Here is a 22,697-nt window from a genome sequence, read left to right as displayed (position 1 = left end):
CAGAGTACCCGGAAGATACGCACCAAGCACGCGGAGAACATGCAAACTCCACACACACACCCTAAGGCGAGAATCGAACCTGGAACCTGCAGGTGCCAAGCGACAGTGCTAACCGCTCTACACCACCGTGTTGCCTCTTTTCATTAACTCCTGTCTTTATTTATTTTTTTACTTTACAAACTTTAATCCAGTAAACCTGTTACGAAGCGTTCTGTTTTCCTGGGAAGTTTTTTTTTTTTTTCTCACGTGATGAAGGTCATGATAACGAGCTCGTCTCTTCTATTCTCGTACAGTTCTAATTAAATCCTGCAGAATGCAGAGCCGGTGTTAGAGTTTGTTTCAGTTTAAATGAAACTTTAATCAGAGCCGAGCAGATTGTTCGGAAAATTTGGTTTAAACATTAATCACGAAGGAGCCGCAGGAAGTTGTGTGATCCGTTCTCTTTGTTTATTTCCACAACGTGTTTCTGTAATAACTTTATTCTTAACTTAAAAGTGATCACCGAAATCAGGTCCCATGTTACAGACGTGCAAGTCTGCAGGAAAACAAAGGAAAAGTTCTGATGAGGCACATTCGAGGTAACACTTTCCCCTTAAAACGAAAAGAAAGAAATTATAACTTGAAGTCAGAATACACAACCAGAAATCAATTCTCAATAAAAATAAGCAAAAAGTAAACAAAAAACAACAGATCCAAAGTTAATTATTGATTATATTCTTGTGCATAATATTTGACTAAATCATTTCTTACTTTATTGTTTGCTGTATAATTAAATACTTTAGAATAGAGTTATTAATATTTATATAATTATTTATATTATGTTCAGCTATTATTTAAATGTATAGTTGTATAAAATTTCCTATGAATTTATATTATACTGTTATGTATTCTAGACATAAATAGAAACATTTATCCATGAATCATCATGCTTTTTATATAAAATTAAGATATACATTTATTATTTATATTTACGTAAATCCTGCCAGAGTTAACTATGTAATTATTTACTATAAAATAATTAAACTATTATTTAACAATTTCATCTATACTTATTGTATACTATAAATAGCAACACTTGCTATAAATGTAAAAAGAAACATATAAGTTTGCATTTCTGTACTAAATGTTATAATTATTTACTACCATTAATTGTTGTATATCATTAGTAGAGGCGCCCTCAAAGATCCCCCTCCCCGTCGAGAATGGGGTGCTAATACTTTTCTAACGGATCGCCCAGAATTTTGTTCACACACACACACACACACACACACACACACACACACGCGCACAAAACGCTTTTGAGTTATAAGGATCCGTCTGGTACTGGTCCTGACTGCTCACTCATTATTGATCCAAAAGTAATTCCACCCTTTAAAATCAGTGCCAAAGTCTCTCCATAGACTATAGGGGCGGGGTTTGTGGCGTGGACAGACATTTGAAAAAATAATTTTGGACTACTTTGAAAATTAAGTAATTAACTTAACATCTCGCTACATAAACGTCTCACTAGTTTGAAGGCTCCTCTCTCAAACAATCCGAGAATCAAAGCTCTCGCACCTGCGGTTCCTCTGACTTTGAAGTTAAATTTGGTTACATTCTCTCTGCCTGTGTGATTTATGTAAAGGGGGAGGGGCTGCTGCAGCTATGCAGCTAGTAGCCTAAGCCCCGCCCCCTCTACTCACACACACACCCCGATATCATCTGCGGTACACACACTCGTTTCTCTGTAAGAGCTAGAAGCAAGCTGTTTTTAGCGTGTTGCTCGGGACATGTGGTGCGTTTTTTTATTAATTAATTAACACAATAAATCATTCAGTCACGGTTGTCTTGTTGTCTTAACGACTCGCTCTGAGATGGATTGCGTTAATGAACAAACTTTCCTCCTGTTACTCTTATAAAGTTTCATCCTAAATGTTTGTGTTTAGCGTGAGTTCAGACGCAGGACTAGACCTTTTCTCTCGTTACACGCCGAGGTTTTGTGTGACGACTTGTGTAACGGCCGCTCAGCTTAATTACGAGCGACAGTAAAGACACACACACACACACACACTCGCGCACACACACACACTGCAGTAACGGCTAACCATGTTTAACACCTGACTGAGAAACTCCTCAGGATGTGTTAGAGTTTCACACACACACACACACACTCGCTCTCCCGCTCACTGTTGCTGTCTAACGAGCGCTGCGTTATTGCCTATTCATTATTCATGAGCGGTTTCTTCAGTTCTAATACATATGCATGAGCTCATTAGCATATGACCACGGAATTAAAGGTTTAGTGTTTTTATTTGAGAGTGAATACATGCTGAGGTGTAAAAGATTTTGGTGTGTGTGTGTGTGTGTGTGTGTGTGTGTGTGCAGGATCGCGAGTGGTTTCGGCGGAGCTCTGTTCGTTTATCTGAACAGGCTCATTGTCCAGTTTATTAGGAAGCAGAAGGTGATCAACAAGTTCCTCATGAAGAAGTGAGTGTGTGTGTGTGTGTGAGAGAGAGAGTATGGGTTGGATTGTCATTGAAATGAAACACAGCCAAGGTGTGTGTATATATATATATATATATGTGTGTGTGTGTGTGTGTGTGTGTGTGTGTGTCTGTGTGTGTGTGTGTATAGGCGTCTTCTCTATCCTGCCCTCGTCACCCTCCTGATCTCCACTTTGACTTTTCCTCCTGGATTTGGACAGTTTATGGCGGGCCAGGTAACTAACACACACACACACATATACACACACACACACACAGTCCCCTAGTGCTACATGTGAAGACTTACACTCACCTGTAATGCAGTTAAACTACAGAGCGATGAGGGACCTTTATGTTCACTCGTTCCCTTGACTGAACAAGGTCACTAGAGAGTCGACTCGAACAAGTGGAGCAATAAAACAGATGGAGAGGAAGAGGACAGCCGATGAAGAGGATGATGAGAGAGAGGGAGAGAGATAGGGGGATCTCCTGTGTGTGTGTGTGTGTGTGTGTGTGTGTGTGTGAGAGAGAGGGGCAATGTTTTTTTTTTTATTATATTTTATACATTTTATTTCTTACAGTTTTCTTTCTCTTTGTTCTTTTTTTCTTCATGCCGTCTCTCTCTCTCTCTCTCTCTCTCGCTCTCTTCTCTTTTCTCTTTAATGAGAGAGTGACTCAGATGCAGTCTTTTGTCTGTGCCAATAGAACACTCAATAAAGTGGCTGCATCTCAGGCGATGACTAAGATGCGCACACACACACACACACACACACACAAGGATAAGGATAAGGATAAGGACATGTTTACATTCTGTATCTATAACTGAGATGGTAGAAACTTTCAGTTTTTTTTCCTGTCAATTTGGAGTTCCTAATGAGCTCACTTCCTGTTTGCCCTGACCACTTCCTGTTTGCCCTGACCACTTCCTGTCTGTAGCTGACCCAGAAGGAGTCTCTGGTGACGTTGCTGGATAACCGCACGTGGGCGAAGCAGGGCATCGCTGAGGAGTTTGAGTACGACGGTCACGCTGCAGCCTGGAAACACCCGCAGGCCAACGTCTTCATCACGCTCGTCATCTTCATCGTGATGAAGGTATCAGCACACCATCATCTTCTCCACCTTCTCCAACACACCATTGTCTTCCTGAACACTCACTTCTTCTTCAACAATTTTATCTATCTATGTGCTGGAGAGGAGAAGAATTAGAGATGATGGAAGAACAATAATCAGAAGGTCGAGATAGGGATGAGACGACGGAGAAGATAAAGATGGAGAGATGACTAAGAGGAGATGTTAAGATGGAGATGATAGAAAGTGGTTAAAATGTAGATATGATTAAGATCACAGTCAGTGTTTAAGAAGGTGATGAAGGGGGTTTGAAGGACAGTTAGGACAGGAGTGGGTGAGATGAAGGAGAGGAGAGACACTTGAAAGGGATGGAGAGGATGATAAGGGTGGAGGGGCATGGTAAAGATAAGAACAACATGGTGGAGAGATAATAAAGATGGTGAGAGGATTAAAATAGTTGAAACACATGGTGAGAAGAAGCTCAGGTGGAGGAGGAGGATGAAAATGTTGGTGAGGAAGAGGAGGTGAGGAGTAACAGAGATGATGGGAAGGGTAAAGGATGGAGGATAAGAGTGTGGGGGTTGGGGGGGGGGCCTCAGCTGTTAGAGCTCTCTATAAAACAGATCTGTGTGTGTGTGTGTGTGAGCATGAGCGCACGAGCTGAGTGGGTGCATGTTCTCGCATCTACATCTACCTGTGTTGGTCACCTTGGCAACCTGCAGCGAACCTGGGCGAAGCCTGCCACAGCGCAGGAAGTGATGTCATCAGTGTCGCCATGGGGACCAGTGCACTGTGTGTCCGGTGGAGGAAGTGGGATCTTTAGTGTGTGTGTGTGTGTGTGTGTGTGTGTGTGTTTGAAGAAGTGTATAAAGTTCAGAGTAATTTGTCTGTCTAAGCACTCGACAACAATATGTGGTCAAATTCAAAAGTATTGGCACCCATCACAAGAACATTGAGTTTAAAGGAAGCTCAGGGACTGTTGAGGGGAAAGTTGTCGGATGGATGGATGGATGGATGGATGGATGGATGGATGGATGGACAAGAAGATGTTTTATGTAGGTTTTGTCAATTTTCATGCTGTGTAAATATTAATCCCTCTCTCTCTCTCCCTAGTTTTGGATGTCAGCTTTGGCCACCACTATCCCGGTACCCTGCGGCGCTTTCATGCCCGTCTTTGTGATTGGTACGATGAAAAGACAAACTGTGTGTATGTGTGTGCGTGTGTGTGTGAGTGTGTCAAAAAGAGAGAGAGAGAGAGAGAGAGAGAGTAATTGTAGTATGTATACTGGAGCACATCATCCCTCAAAAATTATCCCTCATAATCTTACTGTACGTAACTGGTGTGTGTGTGTGTGTGTGTGTGTGTGTGTGTGTGTGTGTGTGTGTGTGCGGGCCAGGTGCTGCTTTCGGCCGGTTGGTGGGTGAGAGCATGGCTGCTTGGTTTCCTGAAGGGATTCACTCAGATGGTGTTGTGTATTCAATTGTTCCTGGAGGATACGCCGTAGTGGGTAAGACAGGCACACACACACACACACACACACACACACACAAACTTATACGTCTGTTTATGGGGACATTTTGTCCTTACAGGAAACTAAAAAGCCTGTAAAAGTCATTCACGCATATAACAAACAACAGTGTGTGTGTGTGTGTGTGTGTGCTTTCGGTGTTGTTGAGAACTCGCTCCACATGTCTCTCAGACACCCACATTTTCACTGATGAGAGCCTTTCATCTCTGACTCCTGCTGAAAACCCATTAGCATCTCTGTGTTTACTCGGTGAGTGTGTGTGTGTGAGTGTGTGTGTGTGTGTGTGTGTGTTTGAACAGTCAGATCTGCAGCTGCACAAAAATCATCTGTCCTCAGCGCTGCTCTCCTGCAAGGTTTTGTTCCTGTGTACTCTGTTTTTTTTATATATATAATTTTATTGTTTCAGTTTTTTCCCACAAACCAAAGAAAGCATTTATTTATAGATGATTAAAGATTAATTTTATAATAAATATAATTATCGATGACGCCGCTGGTTTGAGGTGAGTTATTATAATGTTATTAACCTCTGAGGCTGAGCCAAGGGAGGAGGAAACCAATCAGAGGGGTTTATCATGAACAGGAAGTCGTGACCAAATATGTAAATTGGTGAATAAAATAAAATAGGATAATACTGTATTCTACTGTTTATTATAGAAACTCGCAAGGAATTCTGGGGGGAAAATATGGTGGAAAAGTTTTTTTGTTATTTAATTTTGTAATTTAATAAGAAAAGTAAAACTCTCATATGTTCTAAAAACAATCTTAACTTTCCCTGTGTGTACATTAAACACCATCATCCATCTTTACATCCATACATTAATATTTAAATGTACATTAATGAAGAAATCCCTGATGATGCTGCGTGTTACAGATACACAGGATCAGTGTTAAGGGTCCCACTTTACTGATATTCACCCTCTTTATGTAAAATAGTGTCTTTAACTTTACTGTAAAACACACAGTACTGTATACACACACACACACATATAACTTTAATATAAAACCTTGTGTTTGCAGTGCTTTTCAGTTTATTATAGGGACGTAAATCACCAGGGACCAGACGATACGATGTTATCACGATGCTCAGGTGTCGATTCGATCTGTATCGCGATTCTGTTTGTATCACCATTTTATAAATATCCCAATTCGATATTAAACTAAATTCTAAAGTAAGTGAGTGAATAATTCTCCCTGTGTCAATAGTTTGTCGCTCTATAGTTTGGCATCAGCTGCCTGCTGATGTGCGTGAATTGTTTAGAGCGCCACCTGTAGAGGAACTGCACCTTAAATTTAAACTAGACTTAGACTTAAAATTTTAATTAATTTAAAAAATCTATTTTTTAGTTAGTATAACAATACATGAATTTCCACAGGGAAGAATTGCGAAACAATTTTATTGAAGCGATTATGTCAATGTCATTAACTTTACTGTAAAACACTCCATATTAGTAACTTTACCACAGACCACACGGGATCATAGAAACTGTCAAGTTATTTTTATATATTTGTGGCTCAGTGGTTGGGCCTGGGTTCGACCGGAGCAGACGAAAGACAAACAGCACTTCATTTATGATGTTATTATTATAATGTATAATAGCAGTTATTGTGTGGAGTGTGTGGAGTGTGAGGTCTCTGTCTCTCCCTCCTGTAAACGAGCTGCCTGTGAAGTTGCCCTGATTTTGAAGGTGTTTTTTCTTTACGTGTGTGTGTGTGTGTGTGTGTCTGTAGGAGCGGCAGCCTTATCCGGAGCAGTGACACACACGGTGTCGACGGCGGTGATCGTGTTCGAGTTAACGGGACAGATCAGCCACATCCTTCCCATCATGATCGCTGTTATTTTAGCGAACGCCGTGGCACAGAGTCTCCAGCCCTCCATCTACGACTCCATCATCCGCATCAAGAAGCTTCCCTACCTGCCTGAGCTCGGCTGGGGCCACCACGAGTGAGTACCTCCACCTCTCTACATTCATCCATCCATCCATCCATCCATCCATCTATTTTTAAATTCCTCCCCTTCCATTAAAACATCTATCCATATTTATATTAATTTCTTCATCAACCATCTATCTTTATATTATCTTCCATCCATCTATCCCTCCAACTTTATGTCTAGCTCTCTCTCTCCCTCCAACCATATTAACATTCATCCTCCCAGTCATTCCATCCATCCAGCTGCACATTCATCTATTTGTCTTTTTTACATCCATCCATCTGTTTACACTCCATCCACTTTAACATAATTTTATCCCTCCATCCATACATACATGTATCTTTAAATTCATAATTTTTTACATTAATTCCTCCGTTTATCCATCCCTCAATCCATCATTACTTTCATCCCTTTACCCATCCTTCAGTATATACATCCATCCTTACATTCAGTCGTCATGGGCAACAACCCGCGGCCTATCTCTGCAGGTAAACTTACTGTTAACCAGTGTTGGGTGTAACGCGTTCGAGGACTTTGAGTACGTTTTAAATGTAAGGACTAATCTAACGCGTTAGGTCGCCATTTAAGTTCTCAGTTATTTAGTTATTTTTTTCAAAAATGTAATCCGTTATTCAGACAATTTATATAAGCCGTGAGCCAGATAGCAGTCGTTCCATTAGTGTGTGAAAGTCATCCTACAAGCCCCGCCCCTGATAACCCGCCCCCCACTGTTATTCCTGCTGTTGTATCTCACCTATGCAGTTCGACTTGAGAAGCGGTGTTAGCACCGTGAGCCGCCGCGAGTGACAGTCCAACGTTCTGCGAAAGTCAACGAGCTTCCACGAGGACCGATGCGCGGAAAGATGGAAACGTAATCACAGAGACAAAACTCGCGGTGAATCATGGTGAACCGTACTTACGGCCACCGCGCGAGTAATTTTGTAATGTAATTAGTTACGTTAAAAAGTATCGTCTCCCAACACTGCTGTTAACGTTCAACAGAATCTGTATACGATATAGAATATAATTCTGCTTAAGTTTAATAAAGTTTTACTACAATGAGTTATAATAATCTTCACACTGCCTCTGTCACACAATAAATGCCTAAAAGTTATTCAGCTTTTGAGTGAAAACTTACGGTAGGTTTAAACAGTAACTCTACATTAAACTCAATTTACTGTATATAAATAAATAACTGCAGGTTAAAGGGTCAATGTTGGTAAAAAATATCTAAACGCAATGGAGCACAAAACAACGTATTTTTACAGGAAACGTCTATTGCGTTTGTTTTGAATCTCGCGATCTCTCTTCACTTGTAACTCTCTGTGAAGTTGTTATAACGCTATTAAGAGCGCTCTGACAGGCCACGCCCCCCGCTCGGTGACGTTGTGTCAGATCGTTTTATTCTGTTAATTATTTTCTTCTTTAAAATGACACTTTAATTAGATTTTTTTTTTATTAAAGTTTTGTGTTGAAGTTTTTGACATTTTTACTTTGTGAACTTCCGGTGTAATGTTCCTGTAAAAGAATGTAATTGAGTTGAAATTTATGAACATTAACACACACACACACACACACACACACACACACACACACAAAGCTTATTTCTCTTTTGGTTGTCGAGTTTGTGACTGGTGCTTTGAGGATATTATTTATATATGTCAAGAATACAATTACAGACTCAGCCAGCTGTGTGTGTGTGTGTGTGTGTGTGTGTGTGTGTGTGTGTGTGTGTGTGTGTGTGTGTGTAGAGTTTTGTGTTGATGGATTGTTTTTGTGATGATTAGATTTTAGTCTAGAGAAGGACGGTGAAAAATAGGGAAAAACTCTATCAATGGTATATTATTTAGAAGGGGTGTGTGTGTGTGTGTGTGTGTGTGTGTGTGTGTGTGTGTGTGTGTGTGTGTTGTACACATTTTTCTGTAAGCCAGCGAGCAGCTTGTGTGATGTATGATGGTTGCACTTTTTTGTATGGATGAAAAGCCTATACAGTATATACATCTGCAGATCATGAAGACACATGCGTGCGCACACACACACACACACACACACACACAAGCACACACACACCATTTTCTTTCTTTTTATTTATTAATTTATTTTAAATAGTAGTAGTTTTTTAATCTGATGAGGTGTTTTCTTAAGATAAGCTGCATCCAAGTTGCTAGGCAGTGTATATATACACACACACACACACACACACACACACACACACACACACACACACAGTGTGACAGTCAGAGGTAAAGTGTGAACAGGACGTTACTAGACGTCTCTCTAAACGGATAAAAGCTCGACGTCGTGTTCGAGTTAAAATAGCGCAGTAACTCTGTGAGCTGGTTTTTGTGTGTAAGAGGAATAAAACTCCTCCAGACGCCGCAGTATCTCTCACTTCATCTCTCACACACACACACACACACACACACACACACACACACTGTCGCTAGTTTGCTATACCAGCATGTCCTGAAGTGGTTAATCCTCTCTGAACTGTGTAACGTGATGTCGTCCTGCAGGAAGTACAACATCCGTGTGGAGGACATCATGGTGAGGGACGTGAGGTTCATCACGCTCAACTGCACCTACAGGGACCTGCACGACGTCCTGCTGAGCGAGAGACTCAAAACAGTCGCACTGGTCGAGTCCTCAGGTACACACACACACACACACACACACACACACACTCGCGCACGCACACACACATCTGTGGTCTTTGTGAGGACGTCTCTCTAATTACTGTAGCCACGTAGCCGTTAGCTTCCTGATCAGCTACAATAATGTTTAACGTTAAACAATAAAACTGTATAAACTATATTTTGACTAGTTTTCATTATTACATCATTTATTCATGCTTTTTTTTAAATGTAAAAATGAGTTTTAAAGGTTCGTTATTTTCCTGCAGAGTCGATGATCTTATTGGGCTCGATTGAGCGCGCTCAGTTGCAGGCGCTGCTCTCCCTTCAGCTCGGCCGGCCGCGGAGAATCGAGTTCCTCCGGCAGCGCTCGCAGGACGAGAAGAAACTCCCGAACACGCACAGCAGCGAGGACTGCGTCCACAAGGCCAACCAGGAAGTCCGCTTCCAGGTCAGGACTGGGGTCAAAGGTTACGGCCAGCTTTTAATATGTAGATATACATGCTTTAATAAATAATAATTAAAAAAAAATCATAGCAAAGAATTTTATGTCATTAAATTCGTTTTTTTTTTGGTGTTCTTACTCTTCTTTAATCAGTTTAATGCAGATTTTTAAAAAAAGTTTAGATTTTTTTTTAATCCATACATTGCACATCACACATCAATGCACATTTAACACTCATTCGCACACGCTTTACACACTATTTAGCATGTTATGACTCAACATTTCTAGTTCAATTCCATTTAAATTTTACAGCTAAAAGGTTTATTTATTTTTTATATTGTATAAATGTTATTATTCTATTCTTAATTCAGGTTATATTTTTAAGAATAAAAACATTTCACTGCATAGTAAACTGTGTGTGACTGTGTATTTTTCACTGACATCTGCATATTTATAAATAATTTGTTTATTTTAGATCTCTACAGAGGAATCCTCGTTCAGTCCCCCCCGCTCCATCTCACCAAAACCACTGAAACCTGCACTGAAAAGACAATCAGTGGTGGAGAGAGGTTCACAGATTCCTTCCAGTATGTGCACACACCATACATACACACACACACACACACACACACACACACACACACACAGATGAAAACTAAAACTAATCTTTTGCTTTTCCCACCAGATCAGGATTCGGGCATCGCCTTAAAGAGTCTATTCTGCGCCCACCCAGACATTGAGAGGGCGGAGGTATGGCTCACTCACTCACACACACACACACACACACACACACACTTAAACCCCTACTTAAAAAGCAGTTATGTCACTCACACTCGAGTCCTGTTTGTCTCCCACGTCTCTCACACTGATGCTCTTCAGCTGTCAATCCTTAGCTTTGTATCACGTTCTCTTTACGTTGTCGTAACGTTTGCTCCCTGTTTCCTAATGGAAGATTTATAACCTGGAGAACTCGGTGGCTCCTGAGTACAGGAAGCTCAAGCGTGTGAGGATATCGGTGGCGGTAAGAATCCCGGACTGTAAACCAGAAAAAAAATAACACCAGCAGAAACGTGATTTCATCCAAGCAGCCATTTCTCTTCCATGTCTAATCTCCAGCATATCCTTCCTGCATGCCTTCTCCTGACCTTTGACCTTCTGAGTAGTAAATTGACAGAATTTTAAACAAATATCTCCCTGCTGTTTGTGTTCGCAGGGATTTTACAGCTACTCTGACATTTAAGTCGACATCTAAATCAAATCACTTGAAATGTCGAGTAGAAATGGTAATGGATTTAACATCACGACTCGGAGCAGGAAATCTTTACTAATGACTTGTTGTCTAATAAAACTTTTGCTAGACATTTACCGTAAATCTTGGGAGGAAAAAAAGAAAAAATATGTACCCATGTCTATCATATTATTAAAGTAAATATGATTTATAAAATATTTTTGCACATGAAACATTTAAACTTACAAGCATGAAAATTCAACATTAAACTATACTAATGTTAAAAATATAAATACTTTGAGCTACTTTAAATAGCAATAACTAAAAATATAATCATAAAAAAAATTTAAACCAAAGCCTTATACCTTCTGCAAAAATTCCAGCTAAATGAGATTTCTTCTTGTAATAACATGTGTTCATTTAAGAAGAGTGTACATTTATGTAAGTTTGTTTTTCATTTACACTAAAAATTGTAGCCACAAAAATGTTAAGGTACTAGAATTAAAAACGTCCATATTACAGTCAGATATTTAGATACTTTAAATAATGTTCAACACAAAATAAAATACACTTTTTTTTGTTTGTTTGTTTATCATATATTATGATAAAATAAAAAGAAGATGTGCTGCTAATATTCTGGACATGTTACAACACAAGTAATTTGTTTTTCTTGTTAATTTACATCTCACCAAAATGTATTTCATTTAATCTTATAACTTCACAATAATATCAATTTGTTCCAGCTCACCTTTAAATGATTTATACCAATGAATGAATAGATAAATAAATAAATAAATAAATAAATAAATAAATAAATAAATAAAAAGCTTTCTAAAATAAAAAGCTAATATTTGTATTCTAATTTTAAAAATACTATTTGAGGATGCTTATTTTAAACACTTCCATGCTATATCCAAATCTTCTCAATCTTAATTACCAGTAAATTATAGAATATACATTAAAATATATTGTAAGAAAGTATAGAAGTATAAAATATATACGTGTGTATAATTTGTCCCTCCTATACATTTGCGCCTTCTTAAAATATATATTTAGCTTTTTTTTTTATAACATCATAATAATATAAATCTGATCTAGTTTAATTACTCATAATTTGTACCAATAAAGCTGAAAAATTCTACTTTTATAACTATACTAATTTCAAAATATGTGAGGGAAAATATTGAATTCTCTAACATTTTTAACTACTTTCTAATTCCATAAATAATATTAAATTTTACATTATATACATTTTTTCTGAATTGAATTGATTGCTTTCTGCTGTTGTACTGATTTTTGAAATATTGTTCATATATTTTAAGCTTGAAATTGAATGTGTGTTAAAGGTCAAAGGTTAAAGAGGCATTGTACACCCTGTCCTAGTATCACCAACTAGCTGACTGTTTACATGTAACATTGAGAGATAGCGCTCAGTAGCTATCTTAATTGTATTGCTATTGTTACCTTTTATGCCTTGCTTTCATCCAAGAACTAGAGCTAAAAGTTTAGGCTTCATCCTTTATATCCTTGATGGGACGGATTCTAGAACCAGAGGCTAAAAAACTGGAACCAGTTCTGAGAATTCTAGAACCTGTTTGATCTCATTCTGGAACTTTTTCCCTTAGCACATCTTTAACTTGCATTTCTAGAATACATCTAATCAAGTTTAAACAATTACAATAAATTTGCATGAAATTATTTTAGCACTTTAGGGTTTTGAAATGATTGCAAGCCTTAATGTGCTAATACTAACAGCGCTAATGCCTGATGTGTTTATATGCAGCGCCATATTTCTGTCCTGTGTTAATACTATAGAAAACAGAAAAACTTCCTGTTGTTTACTACAGTAGCTGTATCATAACATGCTTATAGCTTATTAGCAATTTTCAAATATTTTAAAAATATTTGATAAAAGTAAACACTATATTATATATACTATATATTGATAAAAGTGAACATTATCATATTATATATACTATATATTGCATATTAGCTGCAATAAATTTAAACATAAAATGTATTACAAAATTTGCAATAAAAAAGATAAACTAAAGCTAAAAATCTGTTTAAAAAATCAACAACCTTGTGCTGTTTATTTTTTTCATTTGGAGATATAACAGTGTTTCAGACTTCCAAAGCAATAATAGCATGTTGAATTACATGAACTGAAAAAAACTAATTGCAATAAAAATGTTTGAATGTTTTCTGCATTGCAATTCGATTTAAATGTGGAAACATGCATACAGCATTTACAATGCCTGAAGTTATCGGCACTGCAATATATTGTGGTTGAATATTTCAATTTAAAATGTAATGCAAGCTAAAATGTTAGGATAAAATATTGACCTTACTAAATCACTGTTCGAAAAATAGATTTAATTGTTAAATACCGTTTGTTACTTTTCACAAATAGATTTTACGTCATAAACTTCACAAATTCAGGCTATTCTGCTATGAGCAGCAGGAAAATGGTGTATGCAATTCAGCATGCTATTTTGCTTTGAGTAATTTAAGCACTGTTATACTTTATATACTGTTTATTTGTTAATTTATTATTTCCTGATAAAGTTTGTACTGAACATTAGAACGTGAACGCATTCCGGTATTACTGCACGCTCAGTGCTGCAAATGTTCAGTGTTTCAGTTTCACTGTAGAATTTGGCATTATAGACTTCTTGCTCTCAGATGTGATCGTCCTGAGATTTAAACTATGTCGTGTAAATAATAACAGGATGTGGCGTAAAGCTGCAGTGATGTTGAAATGTGATTAAATTCGAAGGTAGAAATTTACAAATAAAATGTGAATCATCATCTAATGACGAACACAATTAACAAGAAATATTCCATTAAAACGTCAGTGTGTTTTGTTTCTGATGCAAATTTAATTACAAGCACACACACACACACACACACACACATACACACATCTATGTAGTCATTCATACACTAACCAATTAATATTTCATCTTCTGTGCGTGTGTGTGTATTTATACTATTCAAAAGTGTCATCATTACTAATTTGACACAACACAATGAGGGGTTCTAGTGTGAAAAAGAAAGAACAATTATTAATAGTGTGTGTGTGTGTGTGTGTGTGGAAGAGAGAGAGAGAGATTTGGAATGGTGTGATGAGCAGTGATGTCATTAATTTTATTTTTGGATTCTGGGAATTCAGAGTGAGAGAGTGCGTGTGTGTGTTCGCGCATGTGTGTGTGTGTCTGTGTGTGTGTGTGTGTGTGTTACCAGATGTTAACTGTGTGTGTGTGTGTGTGTGTGTGTGTGTGTGTGTGTGTGTGTGTGTGTGTGTGTGTGTGTTATGTCTGTAGGAGGAAGACATAGAGGACGACATGACTATGAGAGAGGTGAGGGCACTTATGCGCATACATGTGTACACACACACACACACACACACACACACACTCACACACAGAGTTATATAATGTATGTACCTGTGCTCTCATGATCTATTATTACCTCTCTCTCTCTTTTGATTAAAATAAGTAGATTTGTGTATGTTTGTGGGGGGTCAGGGTGGGGTGTGTATACCCCCATACATATATACATACACACCCCACCCTGACCCCCCACAAACATATGAGGGGTGTGTATGAGGGGTGTGTGTGTCTGTGTGTGTTCCTGGTCACAGAGTAAGTATAAACTCAGGACTAACCTTATTACTAGTACAATAAGAGTAGGGGTAATCATAATAAATATTATTATTATTATTAGTTAGTTTTTTACTTGTCAATAATTATACTAAACTACACCGCCTGTCCAGTTCATGGAATCTCTGGAATAGAGTCAGTCTGGACTCATCAGGTCACATGACCTTTTCCCATCGCTCCAAAGTCCAGTCTTTATGATCCCTAACAAACCGAAGCCTCTTTTTTCTGATGAGTCTCAATAACGAGTGATTTTATTATAGACACACAGCTGTTCAGTCCCAGTCCTGTGAGTTCTCATCACACTGTGTGTGTGTGTGTGTGTGTGTGTGTGTGTGTGTGTGTGTGTGTGTGTGTGTGTGTTATTGTCACTATTAAACAAAACTCTGGTTTCTACTGTTGATTTTTTTACCGTGCGACTTCACCAGGTGTTTAAGTGATCTTCATTCATGTTTATTTTGCCGAACACAGTTTTTCCACAAAGTTGAAAAGTTGATCCTTCAAGGGCTCTTAACGGGCTCTTAACGGGCTCTTAACGGGCTCTTAACGGGCTCTTAACGGGCTCTTAACAGGTTCTTTACAGCCTCCTAACACACAGTATGAGTGCAGATCAATCCCTGCTATCTGTTATCACCCAGATGAGGATGGGTTCCCTGTTGAGTCTGGTTCCTCTCAAGGTTTCTTCCTATTACCATCTCAGGGAGTTTTTCCCTCATTTTAGGCAAATTTCCATAGTTTTCTTGTGATTGTGTAAAGCTGCTTTGCGACAATTACAATTGTTAAAAGTGCTAAACAAATAACATTTAATTGAATTAAACCAGTTCCCGTCGTTACAAATCTCCTTAGTTGTTGTCTTTGCTTAATGTAGGACGATAATTTGGCCTTTCTAAAATGGCACCTTTTTTTTCTTTTTCCACTTGATAGTTTGTTTGTTTGTTTGTGTCCTCTCATGACTTCACTCATTAGCAAACTGTTTACAATAAACAGTGAAGCACAGGTTCGTTATCTTAATGGAGTAGCATTGCAATGGAGAAAAGCAGGGTTTTGGTAAGGTGTTTTTGTAGTAAATGTAAATAATATTGTAACTTGATAAATATAGTAACTTGATGTTTTGTCGTCATGGCGATCGCTGGCGATCAATCATCCTGCACTGTTTGCAAAGATTAATTTTTCTTTTAGTTTTGGATGAAGCACACTTTTTTCAGCTTTATGTTCACGACGTAGTCTTGTATAGTTGAAGGACGAATTAGCTCCGCCTCTTCTTGATATTTTTACATCGTTTATCATTTGTGTCACAATGTATCAGATGTTGAATTTAAAACCAAAGGGACAAACAAACAAACAAACAAAAACGTTTGTACTAACGTCTGGGGTCCGTTCTTCGAATGGCGCTTGACACATCCGAGATGAACTGACACATCTAAGATGAGATCATCGTGCTAATTACGATCCGGCTAAGTCGGTTCTTCGAGCTCACCTGTTGTTAATGATTAGTATATCTGGATTGAGTTGTCTAGGATTCTTGCGCATTCGTGCGTTCGTTTAAAAGGCGATATGCATCGACAGTAGAAACACTGATCACAAGCCCTTTGATCGCTTGAGAAATGAAAAAAAAAAAAAGGCTCAACTTTTTTTTGTAACACGTGTTATGCTCTGAAATGCCCCCCTGCCATGGATTGCCCCCCCCCCCCACACACACACATAATCGTTATCAAATATTATATTAGAACATAAATTTATAGGTTAATGGTTTACAAATTACATGAGACAATAAAATAAAATAAGCAATATGAAAATAAATGTTATATATGAAAAAAAATATATTAATATTTTTTCAAATACAACATGTATACTTTTATATTGTTTATTTTATAATAAAATTTGTTTAGTCCAATTTATCATTATAAAGTATTTATTTTAATATATATAAATATTTATTTGCATATTTTTTATAACAAACCCCTGAAAAATAAATGTGTTACAAAATAAACATTATACAAGAATTTGTATTAATGGTCTTGATGGCTGTCTCGTGCCGAGGGTTTATTATAATAGTAATATCATATTTGATAATAATAAACCTATAAATGAATGTTCATATATAATATTTGATAGTGATTGTGTGTGTGTGGGGGGTGGGGGGCATGGCAGGGGGCATATACTTTTCTTTTTCCACGTGAGTCAGTCGTGCTCTTTAACCAATCAGGTGTGACCTCGCCATTTCAACCAATCATAACCCGCCAGGAGCCTAAATCCTGTTTACATGAAATAAAGCTGCTCCCGAGCAGGTTCAAGCTTACGGATATGTTGCTATGACAACAAATACTAGAAGCGCATCGAAGGACGAAACAATCCAAGATCAGGACAAATCCACAACAATCAAATCCAGCTAACTGAGTTAGCGACGTACGAAGAACAGACCCCTGATGTCCGACTATATCTGCCTCTTGTTTGTTTTAGATTGCTGAGTGGGAGGAGCAACAGCTTGATGAGCAGGTCAACTTCAACAACTGTAAGATTGATCCCGCCCCCTTTCAGCTGGTGGAGCGCACATCACTGCACAAGGTGTGTGTGTGTATGTTTGTTTTATTTATTAGTAATATCCAGACCATAAAGTGTCTATTCGTCTTAATTCAACTTTTAAAAACTCTCTCTCTCTTTCTCTGTCTCACACACACACACACACACACACACACACACACACACAAACATTTCTTAGACACTTTTTTCCAGTGTCACCAGTGGCAATAGAAAATTAGAGTTTGTTAAGATTCTCTGCAGTATTCCACACACACACACACACACACACACACAAAAGAAACCTCATTCCCACTTGCCTCGAGCACTGGATGTGCCTAATGTCCTCCATTCATCCCTTTCAAAACACACACACACACACACACACACACACACACACACACACACACACACACACTTCTACAGCCTAATTTCCCCATCCTGCTCTTTAAATATTTAGGAGTTAGATTTTAGCACAAATTCATCACACACACACACACACACACACACACGCACGTATCTCTCTGTGTATTGAGCTGTTTACGGTCCTCAGTTGCTTAAAACATTATTTGCTCTGTCTGTTTCCACGGTAATGATGCTGTAGTAGTCGCCATGGGAACGCTAATCTCTAGGCACAAAGCCAGATAAGTTTAATCAAAATATTTAACCCCTGTTGGAGGTAATTAAAGTCCGTCAGGTCACATTTCGGTCTCTAATCACATCATGCTGGCTGATTTTAGAAGTAACACACACAAGATTTAGCACCCCTACTATTTAAAAAAAAAGGTTATTATTGATTTACACAGGAAGACAAATCAGGACCAGAAAAAGCTTTATTGCAAATATCACGTGAATTAAAGTTAATCAGCATTTCGATGTTTTTCAGACGCACACCATTTTCTCTCTTTTGGGTTTGGACCATGCTTACGTCACCAGTATCGGACGCCTCATTGGGGTCGTATCTCTCCGAGAGGTAGGAGACACTCTTGTCCTCTGTCACCTCCCAGATCAGCTTTAACCTTTGTCCTTTCCCATAAATGCCTACAGGGGGCGGTCATGAAATTCGTATAATCGTATGAAAAATCAAAAACTTAAAATATTATTTCCTTAAATGATTTCTCCGGAAACAGTCAAACTTGCAGGCTTGGACTTGGAGTACGAAATTCTGTCTCTCCCGCCCAGTAACTACTTCCTCTTCCATCTCATGAAGAAACCAGGCGTTTCAAAGACGTCAGCGAGGTGATTAGTGAGGTGGAACTTTTCCCCAAGAGCACAAGAAGAAGCTTCTCCGTCAGTTCATCCATCGTTTGTAGAAGTGTGTCGCCTCAGGCGGAGGAGATGCAGAGAAGGACTACGCTCACGAGCGACGTTCGTTTTTTTAGCAATAATAACACTTTCATGACGCCCCTCGTAAGCTAACTTCTTGATGTTGAATTTCCAGTGTAAAGTTAGCAACTGAAAAAAAGTTTGTAAAACAAAAATCTACAACGGGCGTTCGGGTCAAAGCAGGACTTTTGTTGCAACATTGTAGCTCTGTTCGTAACTGAGATCTCATAAAAAATGTTCATTTTACACAGTATTTGTCGTCTCTACACTAACCTGTGTGAAATCTTGTGTGTTGTAGTTGCGTAAGGCCATCGAGGGTTCTGTGACGGTGAAGGGGGTGAAAGTGCGCCCCCCGCTGGCCAGCTTCAGGGACAGCGGCACCAGCAGCAGCGACGCGGAAGTGACCGAACTCCACAAACTGTGGAACCGCCACACCAACATGACGCTGCCGAGGGACCAGCTGCCCTCCGACTCGGACGAAAAATCCCAGTGAAGAACAAAAAAAACAAAGGGAACTAAAGAACACTTAAGGGAAGATGGATGAAAGGAGACGGATAAGACTCAGAATTCATTCGTGAATTTTTTTCCGTCTGTTTCTTTTTATTTTTCTACGGACGCTGAATAGCTGCACACTCCTGGGCTTTTCCTGGAAAGTTCTGTATCGGCGCCGCCGGTGAACGATCGGCCGCACGGATGTGAGCGCCGTATAGTTCCTGTCCCGCCTCCTCTGCACTGATGTCATTTCCTGGTTGGAAGGAAAGGGCTGCTCTAGGAAACGCTAACACTCTGAATTTAAATAATTTCAGACAAATCTACGTGGTCGCTTTTCCACAGCTTCTCTCTGCTTCTCTTTGTTCTTCTTTCTGTCTTTGATCTTCCAGTCTTTTTTATCATTATTTTTTTTTAACAATTCCTATTTTTCTTATCGTACATGTCTGGGCGCTGGTTAGAGATGCAAAGAGATATCTAGCGATACTAGCGCAGTTTTTAACGCAGTCTTTTTAAAGTTGACGCCCACACGCTGCTCACACTTTGTTTTCTTTGTACACTGAAAGATCAATGCTTCGTTTTTTTGTGAATTATTCTGAAATTCAGATTGACATCTTTAATTAGCGGTTGTCCGTTTTGTACGCTAACCCTTCATGTGATTTTTTTTATTTTATTTATTTTTTATTCTGGCGCAGTCATCAGAAACAGATGATTAATATCGTTCTCGTTAACTGCGATGCACTTTGCTTTAAAAAAAAAAATAGAAAAAGAAAATAAAAGTTGATTTGGGTGAAAATTCACCAACACTACAATCAACACAATTTATATAAGCATTATTACCTGTAACTTTATCTAATTCTACACTGATTTTTATGTTTCGTCTGTTTCTATTTATTTATTAAAATATTCTCATTTTGAAATCGTTCGAAAAACGCTAAAACTAGATCCAAGCTAAAATTCTCCTCTTTTTTTTTTTCCTCCATCAAATGGGATTAACATTCCGGTCTGCTGCACACATCCGGAATTTTAACACTGATGTTATTCTAACCTTCTGCTGCATCTGGAGAACTTAAGGTTCTAATTTCCAGATATGTTCCTCAAGTAACCTGTCCATATCTCATCATCTCATCAGATCATACCCTTGTCTTACATCTGTTGGATCAGATGTTCTTACTTACTACTGAATATTCCTTCTATCTAAGAATTAGAGCATTTCATAGGAACTTGAATTCTGAAGGATCTCGGGTTACTTTACAACCTGTACATTTCTCTTCATCTTATCGGAACCAAAATAAAGGACCTGCTTTTACATCTGTTGGCTCAGATTCTCTAACTTCCCAATGAACAATTCCTGTATGTGTTTTCCAGAATCTCATAAGACCTTTTGTGAGCTTGTGAGACCTGAAAGAACTAACATCGTGTCCAGCAGAACCAGAATCTTCCATTCCAACATCTCGTTTTATCATTGTCTTATTAAATGTTTGTGGTGCCGTACCTTTTAGGATCTGAGGTTCCAATTTGAACAAGCAGAACCTAGTCATGGATACCCCATATCCTAATTACAAGAATCTCTTCCTTTTGGAGCTGGAGAAAGAACTTAAGCATCTGATGAGACCTTCTAAGTGTTTAGTCTACAGATCAAACCACCCAACATTTCAAATATCCTCCATATATTACTTTAGGATTCCCCCGGAGAACGTAGTCATTCTTATTTTTGGCCAGTCACACCTATCAGTATTTTCTTTGTTGAAGTCAAGAATTCTTCACACAGTTCCTGGTATAAACGATTGGTTGGTCCTGAAGTTCTAAGAGTCCTGGTTCTGAATTCATTTTCTAAATAACCAGTCTACATGTTGGTCTTCTTATCCAAAAGTTTTCAGGTTCCCTGTCTGTTCCTTGAGGATCCAGTCCTCATTTTTGACTCTGACATTCCAGTTTACTCCTATAGTACCTTATACAGTAGGTTGCTCTGTAAGTACCTGTGATTCTTATCGTTCACGTCCTGGAGTCAGGTGCGTCCTGCTGTAGAATGCCTAGACACTTATGTTTTGAGTTTTCTCATGTCGACTTCCTATTGTTTCCAGAGTGTTTCATCCCATCCATGTTTGGGTTCTTCTGATCGTAGCAGAATGTAGGATATGTTCAGACTTGGATTATTTTCAGGTCTTTTGGGAGCTGGAATATGGATCTTGTTCCTGGAGATCTTTAACTCGCAGCACTAATATTCAGACGTCCCTGATCACTTCAGATCAGACATGGAACCAGACTAATAGTGGTGATGGAACATAGTGGGAACCAGACTCATGGTGCTTTAGGATCTCCTGGATTTGGTCTCTATGATCTGGTGGTGCTTCTGTAGCTCAGGACTTGTGGTTCATCCTAAAGTCAGTTCAAATTTCTGTTCAGATTCACAGTGAGAGAGCAGGAAATGTGGACGGGGATAGAAAAAGAGCAGAGCGCTGATCGGCTGAAGAGCTTTAGCATTAACTTCCTGCTTTAGATGTTTGTTCCTGCTGTGACATTTTGTTCCCTATGGATTATTTTCAGGTCTTTTGGAAGCTGGAATATGGATCTTGTTCCTGGTTCCTGGAGACCTATTATGTTGTAGGGTGCAACATAATGGTGCAGTAGATTTTACCTTGTGTTGAATTCCACGAGTTTGTGTTGAATTCCACGAGTTTGTGTTGAATTTCACGAGTTTGCAATGTCTCTGAGATTAAAGTATTGGCACCCCCTTTGTCATCATTCAGACTTAAATTGAATGCGTAGAAGCCGGACCTGAGGAATCGTGTTCTACAGTAGCACTCAAAGAAAATTAGGCACCTCCACAACCTCCACCGAAACTCCTTTTCCTGTCGTCCAGGACATGATCCGTCCCAGGTTTGGATCAGGAACCGAGCATGTGGTGGAAAAATCAGAATTTTTTTTAACAGAGTAAAAATATGTATGATGATGATGATGTCATCGTGTTCTGCCGTGTCTAATATAGTCATATTTTTTGTAGTGTTTTTTTTTTTATTTTTTTTTTTTTAATCAATTATGCTGATTTTAATTTTGATTCCTGATCTTGACAACTGTCAATCATTCTCCCTCCGACCAATACGCCAATGTGTGTGTATAATGAGGGGGGCGGGTGGTAGGTGGGGCTTGCTTTTTTTTTTTTTTTTTTTTCTAATCAAGCACCTTATAGCTATGATTAAAGATTTTATTATATTAGGTTTACAGATTTAATATATTTGCCTTCTAACATAATAGTACTGAAACGATCGCGTATTAACGTCAGATCTGATCAAACTTTCTTTGTTGTTTGTTTTTGTTTGTTTGTTTTTGACTCCAGTCCCAACAGGGGAAACGTATTAGCAATGTGCTAGCTAGCATTTTTTTTGACAAAGTGCCTAAAAACATTTC

General features: G+C 38.5%; 1 protein-coding gene across 2 annotated transcripts in view; it reads left to right on the top strand.

Moving 5' to 3' along the window:
- The window catches only part of LOC128533184 (chloride channel protein 2-like), a 53,054-nt gene extending 32,006 nt beyond the window's left edge, over nt 1–21,048 (top strand). Inside the window, exons 10-24 of one of the 2 annotated variants that reach the window (XM_053507441.1) lie at nt 2,365–2,466; nt 2,614–2,698; nt 3,399–3,554; nt 4,644–4,713; nt 4,928–5,038; nt 6,788–7,001; nt 9,506–9,639; nt 9,892–10,073; nt 10,543–10,654; nt 10,753–10,817; nt 11,020–11,088; nt 14,622–14,657; nt 17,418–17,522; nt 18,361–18,447; nt 19,099–21,048. In XM_053507441.1, coding sequence (XP_053363416.1) covers nt 2,365–2,466; nt 2,614–2,698; nt 3,399–3,554; nt 4,644–4,713; nt 4,928–5,038; nt 6,788–7,001; nt 9,506–9,639; nt 9,892–10,073; nt 10,543–10,654; nt 10,753–10,817; nt 11,020–11,088; nt 14,622–14,657; nt 17,418–17,522; nt 18,361–18,447; nt 19,099–19,293 — 1,723 coding nt within the window. In that variant the 3' untranslated portion in view covers nt 19,294–21,048. The remainder of the gene's footprint in view (nt 1–2,364; nt 2,467–2,613; nt 2,699–3,398; nt 3,555–4,643; nt 4,714–4,927; nt 5,039–6,787; nt 7,002–9,505; nt 9,640–9,891; nt 10,074–10,542; nt 10,655–10,752; nt 10,818–11,019; nt 11,089–14,621; nt 14,658–17,417; nt 17,523–18,360; nt 18,448–19,098) is intronic. The other variant, XM_053507440.1, reaches the window with a different exon arrangement.
- Nucleotides 21,049–22,697: the final 1,649 nt, after the last annotated feature.

This window comes from Clarias gariepinus, chromosome 11 (genome assembly GCF_024256425.1).
Source record: "Clarias gariepinus isolate MV-2021 ecotype Netherlands chromosome 11, CGAR_prim_01v2, whole genome shotgun sequence".
Lineage (NCBI taxonomy): Eukaryota > Metazoa > Chordata > Actinopteri > Siluriformes > Clariidae > Clarias > Clarias gariepinus.
Note: the sequence above shows the minus strand (reverse complement) of the source record. Positions and strands in the feature narration are given on the sequence as shown.